General features: G+C 50.6%; 2 protein-coding genes across 2 annotated transcripts in view; both read left to right on the plus strand.

Moving 5' to 3' along the window:
- Window positions 1-4,083, plus strand: part of LOC104051548 (uncharacterized) — a 29,859-nt gene extending 25,776 nt beyond the window's left edge. The window contains 1 exon segment of the mRNA NM_001302362.1: window positions 262-4,083. Within this exon segment, the coding sequence (NP_001289291.1) occupies window positions 262-2,110 (1,849 nt within the window). The 3' untranslated portion in view covers window positions 2,111-4,083.
- A 1,472-nt stretch (window positions 4,084-5,555) lies between these two features.
- LOC104048135 (aryl hydrocarbon receptor) overlaps window positions 5,556-19,385 on the plus strand; it is a 29,203-nt gene continuing 15,373 nt past the window's right edge. The window contains exons 1-2 of the mRNA XM_064452208.1: window positions 5,556-5,612; window positions 5,699-5,886. Of these exons, the coding sequence (XP_064308278.1) occupies window positions 5,572-5,612; window positions 5,699-5,886 (229 nt within the window). The 5' untranslated portion in view covers window positions 5,556-5,571. The remainder of the gene's footprint in view (window positions 5,613-5,698; window positions 5,887-19,385) is intronic.

Genomic DNA, 19,385 nt, shown 5'->3' on the forward strand with positions numbered 1-19,385 from the left:
GTTGCAGACATGCTCACTTCTGCCTGGGGTGAGCCCTGGACATGCATCCCTTCCCTGAGCCATGCAGACCTCCTCATGAGCTCATCAGAGCCCCACTCATCCACCAGCAGCATGTAGCCAGTCCAGTCCAGCACCCTTTTCTTCAGAAAAGCCAGGGCAGGGCTGTGAGCTCCCATCTCACTGTTGGGAGGGTGGTTTTGCCTGGCCCAGAGGCTCATGCTCATCTTGTTTCCATCTCTCTTTTTTCCCTCTGCTCTGAAGGAATGAGGAAGGGGAGGAGCATCTGCGAAAGAGAAACCTGCAGCTGCCTTTTAGTTTTGCCACGGGGGAAGCAGTCCTATACAGGAATGACCTGCCTGAGTTCCTGGACTCCTTCCAGGCTAAGGAGGAGTCACAGACACAGGCAGACTCCTGCACGGGGCAGCGCTTGGTAGACCCCAACTCTCTTCTTGGTGCCATGATGAAGCAGGATGCATCCATATACATCTCCCATGCTGATAATGTGCCTCAGTTCTCCTTGCCAGATCTCATTGCTGAGCCTGATAGACTAAGTCAGAATGAGGAGGTTGGTGATGCAAAGGAGGACGACTCCCTCCTGGTTGTTACCAAAACCCTCTTTGAGAAGACCAAGGTGGATGGAAATATCTGCCAGACTTTCCAGAGCCTCAACATGGACAATGCAGAGCTGCAGCGATGGGCGGAGACTCTGCTCAGCTTGGGTGCAGCAGAGGAGCCACCAGCTCACGAGGCTGGCGAGAGGCTAGGCACTGAGATGACATCCTGTGTGGAGCAGATGCTCCTCAGGGAGGATGCTGGGAAGAGCATGGACTTACTGCACTGCAGTACATTGCCCTGCAATAAGGGAAACAGTGCTGTGGCTCACTTCCAGCATTGCTGGGCAGCTAATTCAGCATTTCAAGCCCCATCACAGCCCCAGACACCTGGTGCACAAGGCCAAGATGCTATGGTCTCTCTAGTGTCTGTTACATCTGAGGTTATCTCTGCTCAACCAGAACAGCAGGTCCCATTTAACCCAGCCAGGCTGGTGGGAGGGACTGCTCTGGATGTCCTGGTCTCCAGCAACAAGTCCTCTGTAGCACTTCAGCTGGCGAACCCAGAACAAGCAATTGAAGCAGGAGTTACCACCTCTGCTCTTGTAGATAACACTATTCCTGATGATCAGAGCCAGCCTGACTGTGAAATGGTGGGCTCAACCTGCCCACCTCCGTTGCACTCAAATGCACTAGTGACTCGGTGGCACAATGTCCCAATCCAGGCAAACCCAGCCAATGCTTTGGGTCAGAGGTCTTCTCCAGCAGGTTGCCCATCAGATGCTTGGATGGCCACAGCTCCAAAACAGCTGGAAGCAGCAGGAATACACCTGGAGTCACAAACTCAGCTGGCCAGCAGCCCCGAGAGCCTTCTGGGGGCTGGGCTGTGGTTGCTGCCCTCCCAACCTGCTCCTTGCCCTGCACGGGGCTTGCATGAGTCCCTGTTCTCTGGGGCTGGGCAGCTCTGTGGTGAGGAAGCTGCTCTCCCTGCACAAGCATCAGCACACTTAGGAGTCAGCCAGCTGCGAGGGGATGGTGGCTTCCCCAAACAGCCCCCAATACTCCCCCTGGAGCCCAGCTTTTCCTGGGAAAGGGAGCAGGACAAGTGGCTCATGCAGCACCAGTCATGGCTTCTGCACACTGGGGCAGCTCCTTGGAGATGTGTTGGGGCAGGTCCAGTGCAACACAGCGGACTTCTGTTGGGGTCTAGCATGGGTCCCAGCACTCACCAGATGGACCACATATTTCTGCCTGAGTGCCAGTACAGAAATAACCTTCTTGGGCATGACAGTGCTTTTCTTAATGATGCCTCTAAAATATCCCTTCCCCAGCAGCTGGGTGCTGTGCCTTGCCCCAGTGAGAGCCACCCTGGAGCATCATGTTCCTCACTGGGCTCCATTTTGAGGTGCTCAGCAGGTCTCCCTGCAAAGGTGGGTGAGGGAGCACTGCCACCCTCTGAGCAGGGCCCTGGCTTCCCATCAGCATCCTTTGCAGGCCAGCAGCCGCTCTGTGCCTGTGAGGTCCAGCTCAAGGTGAGGTGTGAGGGCTGCAGGACCTGAGCGGTGCACTGACTCAAATGGATGGAGTGAAGGGTGGTGCTGCAGGGATGCAGGCACAGCATCAGATGTGGGCAGCCTGTCTTGAAGCCTCACTGTGAATTAGGAGCCACATTTTGAAAAGCCACCAGCAATCATAAGCTCTTCTGGCTGTGCACACCTGTGAGTGGTGCCCTGTGCTCCCTGGTTACTCAGGATTTTGTCTTCCAGTGCCTGAAACAAGGTGCCCTCGCAGAGCTTCCATGCAGTCTAGGATGAAGTGTTTTGTGGTTGTGTTGTGTGGTTTTTTTTGTTTGGGTTTTTTTTTTTTCCCCATGAGAAGTCTTTCTCATGGGAAAGGCTTTGCCTGCAGAGAGGTTTGTCAGACTCTCGAGGTCAAGGAAAGGACCCCCTGTTTGCCGGTCCATGTGTTCCTGACAACCTCTTGCAGACAGACCTGCTGGCCTTAAAGGAACCAAAGCACTGAATTGCTGTTTCTTGATGCAGCATGGTCTCCTCACTGCCTGTGTGTGTGGACCACCCTTGTCATGTTGCTGCTCAGTCCAATCCATCATCTCAGCCTGCCTGAGCCCCTCTGGTCTGCTCCTTGCTCCCTCCCTCATGTGCTTTCCATCTCTTCTCCTCCTCCTAAGCCCCTGGTGACCCAGTTCCTTTGGAAAAGGGGATGTTACCAAGCACTTTGAGAAGCTGAGCATCATTTGAAGGGTGTCTGTGGGAGGTGGAGTTGGTGAGAGCAGAGGCAGTCTGGGATTTTGTGCTCCTCAGCAGCCTTCCCGGGGAGTTCGGGAGAAGCGGGTAGCAGGCTGTGTGACCTTCCCTTCCAGCAGGGTGGGGAAAGTCCAGCCAAGCTCTCTTTGGGTTTGTCACTGTTCTGCCTTTGCCTTCCTTTCCTGTGCTCAGCAGTGCCATCAGGTGGAGGAACGATGGATTTTACTCATGCAGTTGCTCAGGTTGGTGTGGATTTGCCCAAGCTATGAGAAAGTAAGTCAGGAATGGGTGCAGTGATTGCTGTCTGCATCTTCACTTCAGACCAACTTTGTGCTCTTCAAGCTGTTGTCCTGCAGATCAGCACAATCACTTTGAATTCCCCTTCTTTTGTATTTTTTAACTTTTTTTTTCCCCCCTCCTCACTACGGGCAAATTCCCCCAGACGACCTGTCAAGGAAAACCCGCAGAAAAAGCAATGATGGGGGTGGGTTTCATTCAAGACCAGATGTGGCAAGTCAGGTTGGTCAAAGCTGATAGAGGTTGGGGACCTCACATCTTCCCCACCTTGCACCCATCACCCTGAGCATCACATCTGCCTCTCACACCAGTATTAAGCATGTACTGTTTGTCAAGTGAGTAAAAATCAGGTAATTAGTGCAGGGCTAGCCCAGCAGCAAGCCTGCATGTGTCTTGGTGTGGGGTGGCCTCATCTCCCTGGGTCTCTTCCTTCTTGCCTTGCTTTGCTCTGTCGGGGCTCCTGGGGCTGCTCACAGGTCAAGATGGGGCTCCGGACGAGTTGCGTTCCTGGCTCTGCTGGGAGCAAAGTGATGCTTGAAATGCACCAGACCCCTCTAAAGTGGCCTGGAGGAGCACCTGGAATGGGGCAAGGAGCTGACTGGCCGTGACACAGAGCCTTAGAAATCAGTGGACCCAAAAAGCAGCAGGATGGGACTCTGTTCACCAGTGTTTGTTGTCCTAGCACCTGAACCAGTGCATGGCTCCAGCCAGGGTGTGCACCTTGGGGAGGGGGCACCCTACCAGGCTCTGCTCTTTGGGGCTGAGACAGACCCCTGGCACTCTGTTACTTGTGTATTACGTCTTTATATGTTGTGTATGTGCATGTAACCTCTTTTCATGGTGGTGTCTCATTTTACGCTTTGTGATTTCTTTGTATTGCTGTTGGCAGATGGATGATTCCAAGGAGAAAAAGATGTCCTAAAACTCACTCGCTGTATTTGGCTACATATTAAAAGGCAATTTGCTTTGTATAGTGGTGATGGTTTATTTTGACCTGAAACAGTGTCTCTCCATTTCCCTCTTAACTGAGCAAGTATTTGAAAAAGCCCCAAGTCTCATTTCTTTGGGCTTTGGCTGAAGGAGGAGGACAGTCCTAGCTCACCCCCTCATTCTGCATCAGGGGAGACCAGGGACTGGGATTACAAGTGGGGAAGGGCTGTGCTTTACCCTGTACAGGATAATTTTGTGGAGAAATGCAGCTTGTGGATACCCTATGTTATAGGCAATGAAAACACAGTTTGCTGCCCTGTGTGTCTATGCTCTGGCCTTGCTTGGGGCCTGGTGCTGTCGCTGTGACTTGGTGGGGCAGTTTGGAAGGGCAGAGCTGGGGTGACCATGGCTGGGGCATGCGCACACCCCCTGCCCCTGGGTTAGTGCGCAGCTGTGTGTGCCCAGCCCAGGGTGGGTGTGTGACACACTTGTTCCCACTGTCCCCAGCCACTATAGGTATGCACAGCAGCAGGGCATTGCACTCCTGACCACCCTATCAGCAGTGGAGCTCATAGGTATGGTTACGCTCTTCGCACTGATCTGTGCACATGGCTTCCTGAGAGTCACTACCATGCATATTGCGCACAGACACTCTGATACACGCGCCCTTGCAGTGGCATGCACAGTCACACTGACGGTCATCCTGGCATGCCAACTTGACTGCAGTGACACAGGTGCCCACACCCCTCACCCACATGGGTGGTGGGGCTCACTGCCCCATTCACTCCCCTCTTCCCCACCCGCCTCTCATTGCCCTCCCATCCCCCCTCACCTCTCAATCCCTCTTCAGCCCCCGATATCCCCATTCATGCCCATCCACACATTACACCCCCATATCCCCGCCCCGCCAGTCATATTTGTGGAATATTCATATTCACCACCCACAGAATCATGGAATCATTAAGGTTGGGAAAAAAACCACTAAGATCGCTGAGTCCTACTTTCAGCTTTCACCCCCATGCCTCTCAAACCATGTCCCCAAGTGCCATGTCTACAGGTTTTTTGAACATCTCCAGGGATGGCGACTCCACCACCTCCCTGGGCAGCCTGTTCCAATGCCTGACCACTCTTGCAGTAAAGACATTTTTCCTAATATCCAATCTAAACCTCCCCTGACACAGCTTGAGGCCGTTTCCTCTTGTCCTGTTGCTTGTTACTTGGGAGAAGAGACCAACACCCACCTTACTACAGCCTCCTTTCAGGTAGTTGTAGAGAGCGATATGGTCTCCCCTCAGCCGCCTCCTCTCCAGGCTGAACAACCCCAGCTCCCTCAGCCGCTCCTCACCAGACTTGTTCTCCAGACCCTTCACCTCCTTCGTTGCCCCCCACAACCCCCCTCACCACCCAACCTCACTTCAGATCTCAACCCCCTCCGCCCCCCAGCCCCTCCCCTCCCGGGGCGGGGCCGCTCCCGCTCCATCTCTCCGCGGGGCGATGCGGCTCCATCGGGGGATGTGCTGGGCGCTGCTATGTACGCGGGTCGCAAGCGGAGGAAGCCGGTGCCCCGGGCGTGAGTGCGGGCGAGGGGAAGCGTCGCGGGGAGGGAAGGACGGAGGGGAGACGTGACACGTCCGGTAACGCGGCTTTGCCCGGCAGGGTACGGCCGGGGCCGGTCGAAAGTGGTACCTCCAACCCCTCCAAGCGGCACCGGGAGCGGCTGAACCGGGAGCTGGAGCGGCTGGCGGGGCTCCTGCCCTTCCCCGAGGAGGTGGTGGCCGGGCTGGACAAGCTGTCGGTCCTGCGGCTGAGCGCTGGCTACCTCCGCGCCAAGAGCTTCTTCAGCGGTAAGGAGCGTTTCCCCCCCTTTAATTCCACACACACACCCCCACACCCCGAGTGGTTTTTTCCCCCCTTTCTAACACCGGATTTTCTCACTTTGCAATTTCAAGTGGAAGGCTTTACGATGCATCGTGCCTTGGCAAAAGCAAAACTCACACTTGTTCCAAATTGGAGAGATCTGAACAAATGAGGTTGATTTTATTTGTGGGCTCTGCTGAGGAAAAAATTTAGGTTTATGCAGGAGAATTTCAACGTGATCCCGGCTGAGGCTTTGTCAGGCAGAGCCGGGAGGGTAGTGGCGTATTGTGTGGCCCAGTTAGAAAGTTTCATGATGCAAGTAACTTTTTATCCCCCCCGTTAAAATAGACTGGTGAAGTACTTAGTGTGCTGACAATGAATAATAATTACCTGTGGTGTGGTTACAGTTTATTTGGGAACTTTTAAAGATAGACCATGTTAAAAGCATGTCTGCATTCCACTCGGCTATAATTGTTGTAATTACGAGGAGCCCACAGGAGGGTATTCAGGCAGCCCTCGAATTTCCTGGTGAAATAGCAGCGGCTTGAGAATGTTGCATATGACCTCAGAAATGCCATGATTTCTGTTTTTAACTTCTTTCCCTTTTCCACCCTCTTTTAAACACTGCTTGTAGGATTGGCAAGTAGGTGAATGGCCTCAGAGACGAGTCGTTTGCCTTGCAGCGCCAGGTCAATTTGTTTGACTGTATTGGCTGTGTTTTCCGCAGTGGTTTTGCCCTGGTAAGGAGTACTTCTGCATCAGCCTTTGCAACACTGAATGTGTTGCCCAAAACCCATCATCTGCAATGATGCTCTGAAGCAGAGGAGGACCAGTGTGGTGCTGGTGTTTCTGAAGCACGCTTTTTCTTGTGTGGGGTGGAAGTCTGTGGTGCAGTGTGGGCCTTGCTTTTTCCCTGAAACATTAATAATTTAAAGTTTGTTGCTTAAAGAATTTATAAAATGGAGGGGTAGTAGCAATTCCTTAAAAAGGTAGTTTTGAAATGGCAGGTCTTTTTGCAAAGCATCACAAAAAGGAGTTGCTTTGAGGCTTGTCATCCTTTCCAGCGTGATTGTGCTGTGATGCTGGGGAACAGTGAGCACAGGATGAGTCTGCAGGTGATGGTCCCCCTGCCCCTGCATCCTGGGATTGGATGTTCCTGCCTCCCTGGCATGGTGGGTTACTTAGGTTTGCATAGCAAGAAACTGGGAAATCCTGTTCTGAGATTCTAACTCTCCTCCTTCTCTTCTCCTCCTTCTCTTCTCCTCCTTCTCTTCTCCTCCTTCTCTTCTCCTCCTTCTCTTCTCCTCCTTCTCTTCTCCTCCTTCTCTTCTCCTCCTTCTCTTCTCCTCCTTCTCTTCTCCTCCTTCTCTTCTCCTCCTTCTCTTCTCCTCCTTCTCTTCTCCTCCTTCTCTTCTCCTCCTTCTCTTCTCCTCCTTCTCTTCTCCTCCTTCTCTTCTCCTCCTTCTCTTCTCCTCCTTCTCTTCTCCTCCTTCTCTTCTCCTCCTTCTCTTCTCCTCCTTCTCTTCTCCTCCTTCTCTTCTCCTCCTTCTCTTCTCCTCCTTCTCTTCTCCTCCTTCTCTTCTCCTCCTTCTCTTCTCCTCCTTCTCTTCTCCTCCTTCTCTTCTCCTCCTTCTCTTCTCCTCCTTCTCTTCTCCTCCTTCTCTTCTCCTCCTTCTCTTCTCCTCCTTCTCTTCTCCTCCTTCTCTTCTCCTCCTTCTCTTCTCCTCCTTCTCTTCTCCTCCTTCTCTTCTCCTCCTTCTCTTCTCCTCCTTCTCTTCTCCTCCTTCTCTTCTCCTCCTTCTCTTCTCCTCCTTCTCTTCTCCTCCTTCTCTTCTCCTCCTTCTCTTCTCCTCCTTCTCTTCTCCTCCTTCTCTTCTCCTCCTTCTCTTCTCCTCCTTCTCTTCTCCTCCTTCTCTTCTCCTCCTTCTCTTCTCCTCCTTCTCTTCTCCTCCTTCTCTTCTCCTCCTTCTCTTCTCCTCCTTCTCTTCTCCTCCTTCTCTTCTCCTCCTTCTCTTCTCCTCCTTCTCTTCTCCTCCTTCTCTTCTCCTCCTTCTCTTCTCCTCCTTCTCTTCTCCTCCTTCTCTTCTCCTCCTTCTCTTCTCCTCCTTCTCTTCTCCTCCTTCTCTTCTCCTCCTTCTCTTCTCCTCCTTCTCTTCTCCTCCTTCTCTTCTCCTCCTTCTCTTCTCCTCCTTCTCTTCTCCTCCTTCTCTTCTCCTCCTTCTCTTCTCCTCCTTCTCTTCTCCTCCTTCTCTTCTCCTCCTTCTCTTCTCCTCCTTCTCTTCTCCTCCTTCTCTTCTCCTCCTTCTCTTCTCCTCCTTCTCTTCTCCTCCTTCTCTTCTCCTCCTTCTCTTCTCCTCCTTCTCTTCTCCTCCTTCTCTTCTCCTCCTTCTCTTCTCCTCCTTCTCTTCTCCTCCTTCTCTTCTCCTCCTTCTCTTCTCCTCCTTCTCTTCTCCTCCTTCTCTTCTCCTCCTTCTCTTCTCCTCCTTCTCTTCTCCTCCTTCTCTTCTCCTCCTTCTCTTCTCCTCCTTCTCTTCTCCTCCTTCTCTTCTCCTCCTTCTCTTCTCCTCCTTCTCTTCTCCTCCTTCTCTTCTCCTCCTTCTCTTCTCCTCCTTCTCTTCTCCTCCTTCTCTTCTCCTTGCCCTTTTTTTGCCCTTTTTGGTGTGTGTGTCATTGTGTCATTCTATCTGGTTTGATTTTTTTGAGATGCCAACTTCCCAACCATATATAGAATGGTACCATCACAGTAATTCAGGTATGGGAGGGAAGGAAGAAAGCCTCATCCTTTTAGATGCAAATAGTGACTTCAGTGTCTTTAAATCTTTAAAAGGAGCACTGGGCAAACCCATCTAAAAAATCAAATTATTTTAAGTGACTTGAGTCCCTTTCAGCATGAATGCCTGAGTGATGTTGCTCTCTGACAAGCTGTGCTGGAGCTGAGATAAAGTTCAACTTTGGAAGGCTGCTTTCAACCTTCTTGGTTTATTCCTTCCTTGCCTTTTTCTGTTTTGGCTGGTTTTTGGTGGCTTTTGGGGGGTTCATCTGCATGTTTAGTTTTTTTTTTTTTCCCCTTGATTTGTCAGGGAGCAGGGTTAAGAGGGGCAGCCGGGGTCTGCCTGCCTGCTCACTGCTGAGCCAGGTGAGCTTTTGTGCTCTGACTCCCGCTCAGGATCTTTCAATATGTGAAATGGGATCCCGAGGAGGCTGTTTTAGCTGCTGAATGCTGCCAAGTCCCGTGTGAGATCAGATCAGAAAACACAGGGGGTTTGGGATCTTTTTTGTTTATTGAGAGCAGCCAGCCCACCCCAGAGCTGTCAGAAGGCAGCTCCGAAACGGGCAATGCAAACCATCGTATTGACCCAGGAGGAAGGAATCTCTCCCTCTCCAAGAGACCAAGGAAAATCAGGGGCCAAAACTAGAGTGTGCTGCCATGCCTTGTGCAGAGAAGCATCTTTGTGACATGTCCTGCCGGAGCAGGTCTCAGGTGGTGAGAATGATCACTGACATCAATTCACCCAGCAGGTTTGTGCCAGCTGCTGTTTCTCCAGCCCCCATCTTAAATAATTTGTTCTATGTCTCCTTCTTCTGGCTATTTGAAAATTAATTAATTTTGATTTATGCATAGCTTGTGTATGGGGAAATTTTTACGGGCATAAGTGGTTAAAACCCAGGGGGTTCTAGAGCTTGGTCACGGGGTAAAATCTTTGGAAGCTTCTGTCATTCTGTTTTGGGTTCCCAATTGTGATAAATTCTTCAGAATGCAGAACAGGCTTCACAGCTCTCGTTAAGCACGTACCTGCATTTACATTGCAGTAGCTAATCTGCCCAGGTTGGGGTAGATTGACTGAGCTCTGCAGTAGCAGCAAACCTTCTGTTTAGCCGTCAGAGACGGCTGAGGTACGTGCAGATGCTTCTTGCATCTGAACAGTGGAGTTTTGAACATCAGTTTGGTGAGATATTACCAGGAGGACTTTGATTTTTGTATGAGGATTTTTGTATTTTATGTGGCTTACATTGAAACCATTCCTGCTCCCTCTCTGCTTGTTTGGGAGCATGATTTTAGGTGTGCAGTTAGGTCATAGAAATCAGAGGATTTAAGGCCACTCAGTGTTTTGTTCTTTAATCTTTGGTGTGGTTTAGAGACCATCAAACATTGCCTTTGTTAAGCAGGGTTATTTATCTAAACAAACATTTTTCTCAGGGTGACATGCCAAGTACTGGGTTGGGTGTCTCTGCTGCAGAGCCCCTGATGCCAGACTGTCTTCTTCCAAAGGACAAAAGCATCTGTGTGTACGTTTGTCTACTAATTCTGTTCCTTTCTTGTGGTCTGGCAAATTTTCTCAGTTTAACAAAGGGGGAAGCAGTTTATTGCCAGGAGTTTGCCATGTGTGTTCAGCATCTCTGGGAAAGGACGGTTCTTGGCTGTGATAGCTCCTGGCCACGGTCTTCTCCTGGAAGGAGGCACTACTTTTTGCCTTGTACGGCAATATGATAGAATAATGATAGAACACAGTTGCATTGGGCTGCAAGTTGGGTGGACTGGCATCCTGATGTCAGACAGGAGGTCCTCTCTGATTTTGACCATCTAAAGGACCCTCTGGCCCTCAGGACATAAAGCAACAAAGCACCTTGGGATTGTCAAGTGCCCACCCCAGGACAGCAGATTTTCCTGTGGCAGAGTGCAGGGCCAATGATGATGGTGCAGAGCCAGCTGTGCCACCAGTAAGCACACCCCACCGTGCCAGGTTTAATCCACGGTGGGGTGGAAGAGGTGTCTCTTGTGAGCTTTGCAGCTCAAAGTGTGTACAAATGTCTTCTGTCCATGGGAACGCTGCTTACCCTGAGAGGTGAACTTAGGCCACAGGAGGACTTAAGACATTGGGAGAGATGTTCCACCAAGGAGGTGGACTCCAGTGAGGAGCCCATCCCTGCTCATCCCATGTCCCATCCTGCTAGGCACTGACCTTAATCCAGCACCATTAGCCTGGGCCAGGAGGACTGAAAGGAGCTGAAGTTGGCTTCCAAATTGAGGGTCCTATCCAAACATCAGTGCAAGTTGACTTAAGAGCTTCTACCTTCTCCTTTCCTGTCCAGGTCCCTTTTCTTCTATAGCAGTCCCCCAAAATGTCTTATTTCCTTATTCCCCCTTGGTGAGACAAATAATTTTTAATTCTCATTCACCATCTTAACCTTCCTTCCTTCTCTGCAGGAGGCTCTTTCAGCATGTGTGGCTCAGTAGAGGTAGGAGCACACTGCAGGGCTATCACTGCCAGAGCCAAGAAGCCAGGCGCAGTGGTCTGCATCTCCCCTGAGCCCGGGAGCCCCATCCTCTCTCCCCACCGAGGCTGAGGACCATCCCTGGAGCAGTGCAGTGAAGCCAAGCCACCAAGTAGCCTTGCTCCTGCCATCACCCTCTCTCATACCCCAGGACTGGTGCCACCATGCCAGGGTCTGCACAGCATATCATACCAGATGAGCGCTGTGCAGCTTAGCCCAGTAGTGCCTGGTGGGCTGCTCCCCCTTGATGCTAGAGTCCAGAAAAAGCTGCTGGCTTATGGGGGATCTCCTGTTTCTTCTGCCGTCCTCACCCTCTGGAACGGGGGAGAGAAGGAAGGAAGGTGCTCCAGGGGAAGGTTTGTCGCTGGGTCTTGCGCTGCAGGGTGATATCAAAAAGGAAGATGCCTCAAAGGCGCCTCATCATGTGGCTGTCAGATAGCATCCCTGTTGCTTGATCCACTTAAACGCCTGGTGGGAAGTCAATTGGCAGACCTCAAAGTGGGCAAGGGCTCAGTTCAGAGAAGCATCTCTCACAGTTTGCTCCTGCAGCACACTGGGAAGGTTGTCCAAGCTCTGTTTCTCATCCTGCAGTGAGCGGGCCCTTCTTGGGTGTGAGAGCTAGCCCACCGCCCTGAGCACTCGCTTGCCCTTGGGGGAAAGCTCAGTGTCCCCAGGGGGTCCTGTGCCTGTGATGGACCTGTACCCTTGAGGCTCTGTTCCCAGGTGCCTGCACACTGTGGCTTTGCCAGGACTCAGTGGTTGCCTGAACTGATCTCAGTTGGGCTTTCATGGGCTTGTGCTGTTTTGGAGGGCTATGGTGCAGCATGTTTTTTCCAGCTGTTCCTCAAACTGAAGCCAGGGAGGAGGCAGCACACTACTGGGAACACAGATGTTTGCTCGCTCGGCTTAAATCAAAACACTCTTGAGGTGGCTGTGTTTGCTATGGCACCAACATCCAGCAATTGACCTGCAGCTTTTGTTTCAGACAAGGCTCTTAATTGAGTCCAGGGTTTAAAAACCATGGGAAGATGGGTAAGAAAAAGCTCGGTCTGTGGTGCCAAGAGGTACGTGCTTGAACCACACTCCTGAGCCTTGCTTTAAGCCAGTAATGGGCTAAATCTGCTTGGAAATGGAGCTCCTCAGGGATGCTCATATGCAGTATCCTACCTGGAGAGCTGGACTTGCCAGCAGCCGAGGCATGGCCTCTGGGAGGCTCAAGTCGGTCACTGGCTGGGAGGAGAGGAGGAAAATACCCTGGCATGTATTGTGACATTAGAAATTTTTGGTTCAAGATGGATTACAAACTGCAGAGTCTTTCATCGTGCATCAGAGGGTAGATGTAACCTTCATTTTGGGCTGTATGTGGTTTTGAGCTGTGCATAGCGTGTTTTATGTGGAAAGTTAGTGTTGAGTATCCAAAAATGCAAGCAGTTTGCCTCTCCCACACGTTCTAAAAAAAAAAAAGCTCCTGTGAGTATTGAGGGTTTGGGGGTTTTCCCAGTGTCCTCTTAAAATCTCAGGTGGCACCTGCAGGATTGATGTGCAGCCTCAGGGCTGAGCCTAACCCTTTAAACTATGGTACGAATCCAGGCAACTATTGCTAGAGCTGTGATGGGCCAAAAAAGTGCCTAAGCTGCTCCCTGGCCGTTGGGTCAGGCTGGAAAAGTGCTTTAAATTGTATAGTTATTATAGGCCTAACTGTGCCCCTGAAACTTCTGCTTCAGGGTGAGGATGGGAGACTGGGACGTGTGTTAATTGATGTGCAGTTTGGAGATGACTAACATTGCTCGTTTGCTTTGTCTGCTCTCCCACCTTCGGAGTTGTTCAGCTGCGTACCACAGATAGCTGTAGCAATAAAGCCCAAGGGACTGTTTAAGAAAATAAAGCCTAGTCCTGTGATCACCCTGCTCTCTTAATTGCCTAGGTAATGAGCTGGCCTTGGAGGAGCAATTTAAGCTGGGAAAGTCTTGTGACTTCCCTTAGGTAGGCAATTTTCCTGCTGTGTGTTTTTCTTGCCAAATATTTCTCTCTGGCTCTCGTGAGAGTAGCTGGTAGGAAGCTGTTGGAGGTCCCTGGGGTTTACACTGGGCTCTCGGTGGCTGACTGCTCTTCTCCCTACAAGCAACCAGGGTCTCTCAGGGCTTCTTCAAATGCAAGCACTGGAGCAGAGCTGGTAAGAAACTCCAGGTTAAGGTTGCAGGCTGGGATGACGCACACCTAAAGCTCTTGGGGGACAAGTGGTGGGAGCAGGATGGTTCAAGCTGCTATTGATGCTGCAAGAAGGAGGGAAAGCCTGGCAGGTCCTTGTTCTCTTTGTCCTTATTTAAACTTCTGCATGTGCTTTTCCCTTTGACACCCAAGTGCCTTCAGAGACACAACAGAAAGCTACACATAGTCAAAGCCTCCTAGCTTTTAAAAGTGTAATTAGATCTTTTAACAGGACATCTATTATTCACCACGCATGCTCACAGAAGGTGGTGTATCCATACTGTTCAGGAAAATGATAAATAATTCATCTATTTGATGACATTTGTGTCAACGGGAGCTGTGGCAGGTATTATGAAATGGTAAGTAAAGCTGTAGCATCTATTATGAATAAGCAAAGGAAAACTCAAGAAGTATTTGCCAGTTGCTAGCAAATGGGCTCCATACATCTCAGTGACGAGGAACAAACTGATGGTTCAGCAAGATGGGGAGGAGACAGCTCTGTTGCCCAGTTTCAGCAAATCTCTGCCTGCTTCTCTAAATATTTTCATGATGCCCTTTCCTTCTAATGCATTTCAAATACTCCACATCGGAGGAGCTGTTGGCTACATTCACTAAGTCTTCCTTGTAAGTGGAACTGGAATATTTCTGCACTGCCTAGGAAGAGCTCAGGTCATGCTCAACAAGACAAAAAAAATCCCAGAATAAGATATGCTTTAAGTGCATGTTCCTGTTCTTTGCTTCTCAAAATAGTTGGAGACATGTAAGCTCGCTGTAAAACATGTGGATTAAATGACAGAGCAATGATCAGATTTGGCATGCAGACAGTGTAGGTGCCATTGGAGAAGCCAGAGAGGAGGTCGCAGTGCTTTGCCTGCCTTTATAACAGCAATTTAGCTTTCCACTGTTTTAAGTGTGGCAATCAAGAAGGCATTTGGGCCAAATTCTGCTCTCTTAGCAACATGCTGCTGTTCTCTGCATTGCATGCTCCTGCTGAGCCATGGCTGTGTCACCTGCGGGGTTCCCACCAATGGAAACAAAAGCTCTTGTGGTGGTTTCACTGGAGTGTTGCAGAACTCACGTGTCGTGCTAGTGGGAGAGAGCTGGGCTATCCCTCAACTTTTTTCAGTGGATATAGTTGCTCTTGTAGGTGAATAGGCCAGGTCCTGGAGGATCTCCCCAGTAGTATTCCCAGGGAGGATGGCAGGCAATGCAAGCCCTCATTAGTAGAGGTACTTTGCCCACCAAGGGAGGATGGAGATGGGTGGTGTCTGATATGGGCAACCTGAGGCTGCTCAGGGTGTGGCAGGCATTGCTTGCCTAATACCTGGGACCTGTGTGAGCTCATCATCTTTCCTTTTTTTTTTTGTTAGGGAAAATATCATTCTTACTGAGTAGAAAACTCTTTTCTGTGTAAGCAACTTCTAGATTAAAAATGAAACAACCTCAGTTTATTCAAGAGAAACCTGGAGAGTTTTGGTTTTTTATGTTTCCGATATTCTGCTGCTTCCTGGAATAAAGTGCAGGGAAACAATTTTCAGGGGTTATTTAATGTGAGGGTGTGTGTACCAAGCAGTAGAGCTGCAGGTCCCTCTGCCAGTGAGCATCTCAGAGCTGGAGGGGTGGGTGGGAAAGAAGATCTGGAGATATCCCCAGGTCAGTTTTTTACTCCCATGTGAGTGGAAAACCTGTTTTTCAGGGAATTGGCTCAAATGGCAGAAAGAGAGAGGTGGGTAGAAGGCAATTTCATTAATAAATCAACCAATCTCTCCTTCCCTCAGAGAGTGACAGATATGCACTGGGGCATTAAGCCCTATGGCAGAATGCTTGCAGGGAGCACCATTACCAAAATCCTCCTTCTCTCTCCTTGCCCAAAACCTACTTAGACTTATAATTGCCATGCGTATGTCCCTGCCATCACTTGTAGCTGGGTTCGGTGTTTCCTTGCCTTGTTTAAATGGTGCCAGCAGTAGTGGGGAGACATGACCCCTTGCTGCTCTTGAAGATTCATGAAGTGGTTGGGTTTCTATCTGCTGCTTCTCCTGCATGAACACCTGGAGGGGATTTGGGATCAAGTCATCTCATTTTCCTCCTTTGCAGTCAGCAGCTGATGTGAAACCCTGTTCCCACTTAGAGGTTTTGCCATGTGGAGGGAAGGGGGCTGGGAGATATCCTCTCAAAAATGTTAATACCCACTTGTTGGTGCAGAGATTTCTCAGGTCTGCAAAGCCCTTGCAGGTTCAGGAGTTCACTGGCAAACCTGGTAGGCAGTGAGGTATCCCTTCAGCATCACGAGAAACAGCTTGCCAGGCTGGGTGCTGGAGGAAAGCTGTCCTGGAGATAGAGGAAGGAAACCCACCCCCCTTTGGCCTCCCAGACCTCCTCTCCCAAGGGGGTGACAGCACAGGGCCAGGCAGCAAAGACCTGGCAAGCAAAGCAGGCACCAGTGTGTGAGGACCACCAAGGTGCCGAAAGCATCCCTCTTCTGCGGGGAGGTGGATGTGAGCAGGGAGCTTGTTCCTCAGAGATGGGGCCAGGTGGGGAGAGGTTTTCTTCCTCTCTGACAAAAGCCTTTTTTTGTGGCAAAATAGCCTGTGGGCAGAAGATATATCTTTTCTTTCTTTGAAGAAATAGCAGGAAAAATGTGCAAGCCTTGCTGCTTTCTGGTGACCAACTTCTCTCTCTTCCCCTTCTTCCTTTGCCAGAGGCAAAGGTGATGCCAGAGCAAGGGAGCCCAGGAAAAGCCACTTCTCTCTCTCTCTCTTCCCCTCCTCTTCCCCCACTCCCCTTGCAAATACCAGTCCCCAGTTACACCATGTCTCCCTGCCCAGCATGAAGGCAAGTGCTGTCTTGGGAAGGCTGTCTTTCCCCCGGTGCTGAGCTTGCCCCGTTCCTGCCTTGTCCTTCCCTGGGGTAGCTGGGTGGGAGGGGAGGATGCCGCCATGGCTCTCCGGCTCGTCTCCGCTTCATCAGGTTGATGTGCTGTGACAGTTCTGCTGAATTGCTGACCTGAGGGGCTGCACGGGGCTATTGATGGAGAGACAAAGCTGGGGAACACCGGCGGGAGGCCAGCCTGAGATGTCTGCAGCCAAGAAGGGGTCATCTTTGGTGTTCCTTGGGTGGCTTGGATGGAAAACATGCTGTTTGGGGAAGGTCATGGGAAAACCCCCATGGGGATTCTGGTTTGTATGAGAGCAAACCTTCGGCCCTGGTGGTTTGATCCTGTTTGCAGGAGCAGACTGGGTTTGCTGGCAGGCATCTGCATGGAGGACAGTGGGCCATCCTCTTATTTTAACTTGTTTCCTCTGGCCCCACAGCTTAGAAGCAGCCCAGATGCTGTTAGCAAAGTCTATTTTTAGGCAGTGCTTGTGATCAGGTTTTCCTTTTGCAGGCAAATATCAAACTGTTAAATCAGACCTTTGAGTAGAAGGCAGCACCCTTTAGCTGCTCTTCTATCATCCAGGTTTATTTCTATCTTGCACCTCCAGTGCAGCAGTCTGGGAGCTAGCAGAGGAGGACAGAAGATCTTTAATAATTCATAGCTCCTATGTTTTGCTCCCAGGGATCAGGAAAGTGAATTGCTGGAAGGGTGTTGCCAGAAACCTGCTCCATGTGCACCACAGGACCCTGCCTGAGCGATGCAGCTGCCGTGATTGCACGCTGCTCTGCTCAATGGCCTGCCTGTGCCTGGGACTTTGTGCAGGCTTGTCGGGCCCTGACCCAGGCAGGGGACCCTGGGCAGCAGCACTTGCAGCAGGATGATGTTCAGAATGGGAGAGTGGTCAGGACGTGGCAGCATATACGTGTCCAGCCCAGCACTCTCGGAACCAACCCACTATTGTACAAACACGTGCCATAAACTTAATCCCTGGCTGCCAGCCCCTTGGTGTTCATATAGTTCCTGAAATGATCTGCTTGGGCTGAGCCTGAGGGGAATTTCCCAGACCTCCCAGAAGCAGGGGATTTGCTGCCATATCAGGCTTTTTTTCTTTCAGTTAAAAGCAATATTAGAACAAGGACATGTTTTGGTTACGGAACAGAGTCAGTCTTTGGGATGGTCCTGTGTCTGGCAGAAGTGCACCTTGTTCCCAAAGCCTCATGTGTGTACCAGTGAGGCTCTGCAGACCACAGCATCCTTCCTTGCTCCCACCTCCCTAAAAGCCAGTGCTTGGCAAGCACCCACAGAGGATGTGGAGGACCTTTGGGATGGAAGGTGAACCCTGGCAGTGGAAGAGAGCAGGTCTGCAGGGGGAAGCATGCCTTTGCTATGTGCTTGTCTATCCCAGCAGAGAGGCACTGACAGATGGGGGGACTCCACTTTGGAGGCCGAACCAGCCCCTCCGCTTGTGGCTGCCCTTCGAACGCAGTCGCTGCTGGGTTCTGCTTTGGACTTTGTGGTCCTGGAAGAAGGTTCAGAGATGTGTTTGGAGCATCTACCTTTTACAATGGCTGGGAAGCTGCTCACCCATGAGCTTCTGCACACAGGCACTGAGGTCCCTCAGGATCTGCTCCACATAGATGGAGAAGCTGAGTTTCAGCAGCTGCTTTGGCAAAGAACAAGGTGAGCTGAGCATTACAGAGCCTGGTTTCGTTTATGTGCTGGTGGCTGGTGCCTTGTGCCTTCTGACTTGATGCTCTGTCTTCACTTGTGACTTTGCTCTCATTGACAGCTTTATGGGGTGTTAAATTACTTCCAGGGTCCACTTGATGCTCCCATTGCATCTGAGCATGGAAGCTTCCTGGCACATGTAGCACAGGAGCTGGGAAAAGCAAATTCAAAAGAGCTTTTGCTCTCTCTGAGCAGAAGCCAAGGGCAGGCTGCAGCAGTAGCTGATGCTGGTGCCTTGCACCTTTCCTCCTCAGTACAGGTGGGAGCAGCTGGTATATCAGCAGCTAAATGCCACATTCTGTCCTCATGGTGCTTGCTTCCTGGCTTTGCTGCATTCTCTGCTGTCTCCTGGACAGACCTGCCATGCGCAGGCTTGTTGTCATCTTACTCTTTAAATATTATCCACCCTAAAATATCCTTGGGATTTGTTCTCTTAGGGAGCACAGTACAAAATTTACAGGCACATCTTTTAATTAAACTGAGTGACAGATTTCCTCATCCGTATTTACTGTGCATCGATCTAGGTTGCCTGTGATCTTGGTTGTCTACATTTGTATCCATGTGTGAGTTTCCCTGTGTTGTTTTTCTCCCACTGTGAGCTGTGGCTTGCCTTAATTTGATTGCATAAACCAGCTATGTTGCTGAACTCTAATGAGACATCATCGACCGGACTATCCAGATTGTACCCTTCAAAATGGCATGTTCCTTATCCTGGAAGAGTGGGGTTTGCTGCAATGCCTTTTGTGTAGGGCAGGCTTTCACTGCTGTTGGCCAGCGATCCTTTGCAGAGTCAGGGCATGCTTGAGGTGATCCATTCTGGTTCAGCGTCACAAAGAAATGCTGCATGCAGTGACTCCTCCAGCAAAAGCAGAGCTGCTTCCATGCCCCAAGAGCCGGTGGGATGTGTATGGTGTGGCACTAAGGGCTGTTTCTGCTTGCAAGGAATGGTGTGTCCATGTTGGGACTGGGGACCTCCCTGTTTGCTATTGCTAGATGATGAGAGATTTGCAGCTGCTGAGCTCCCTAAACAGGTCCCTTTTTGCTACTGGTTGCAGGTAATTGCTGACAAACACAGGACCTCATAGTTACTCTGCTGATGCCTGTATGATCCTTGGCTTTAACTGCTCTTTATTCGTAGGTTGTTAAAGGTCTGGAGCTGGGGAAGGAAGTTGAGCATATTGGCTGTTAAAGATATGGGAGGAAAAAACCAAGGGGGGTGGGGAAGTTGTTGAGCACATTTGGTGGGTGAAAAATGTCCTGTTAAAATCAACTCTTTTGAGGGGTGAAGCAAAAGGTTGGCAGTACATCACAGCAGTACATCACAACTTCCCCAGCAGTGCATTGCCCAGCTTTGCAGCTAGGTCCACGTTTTGGACATTCATGGTGGTGACTTGCATG

This window comes from Phalacrocorax carbo, chromosome 5 (assembly GCF_963921805.1).
Source record: "Phalacrocorax carbo chromosome 5, bPhaCar2.1, whole genome shotgun sequence".
NCBI lineage: Eukaryota > Metazoa > Chordata > Aves > Suliformes > Phalacrocoracidae > Phalacrocorax > Phalacrocorax carbo.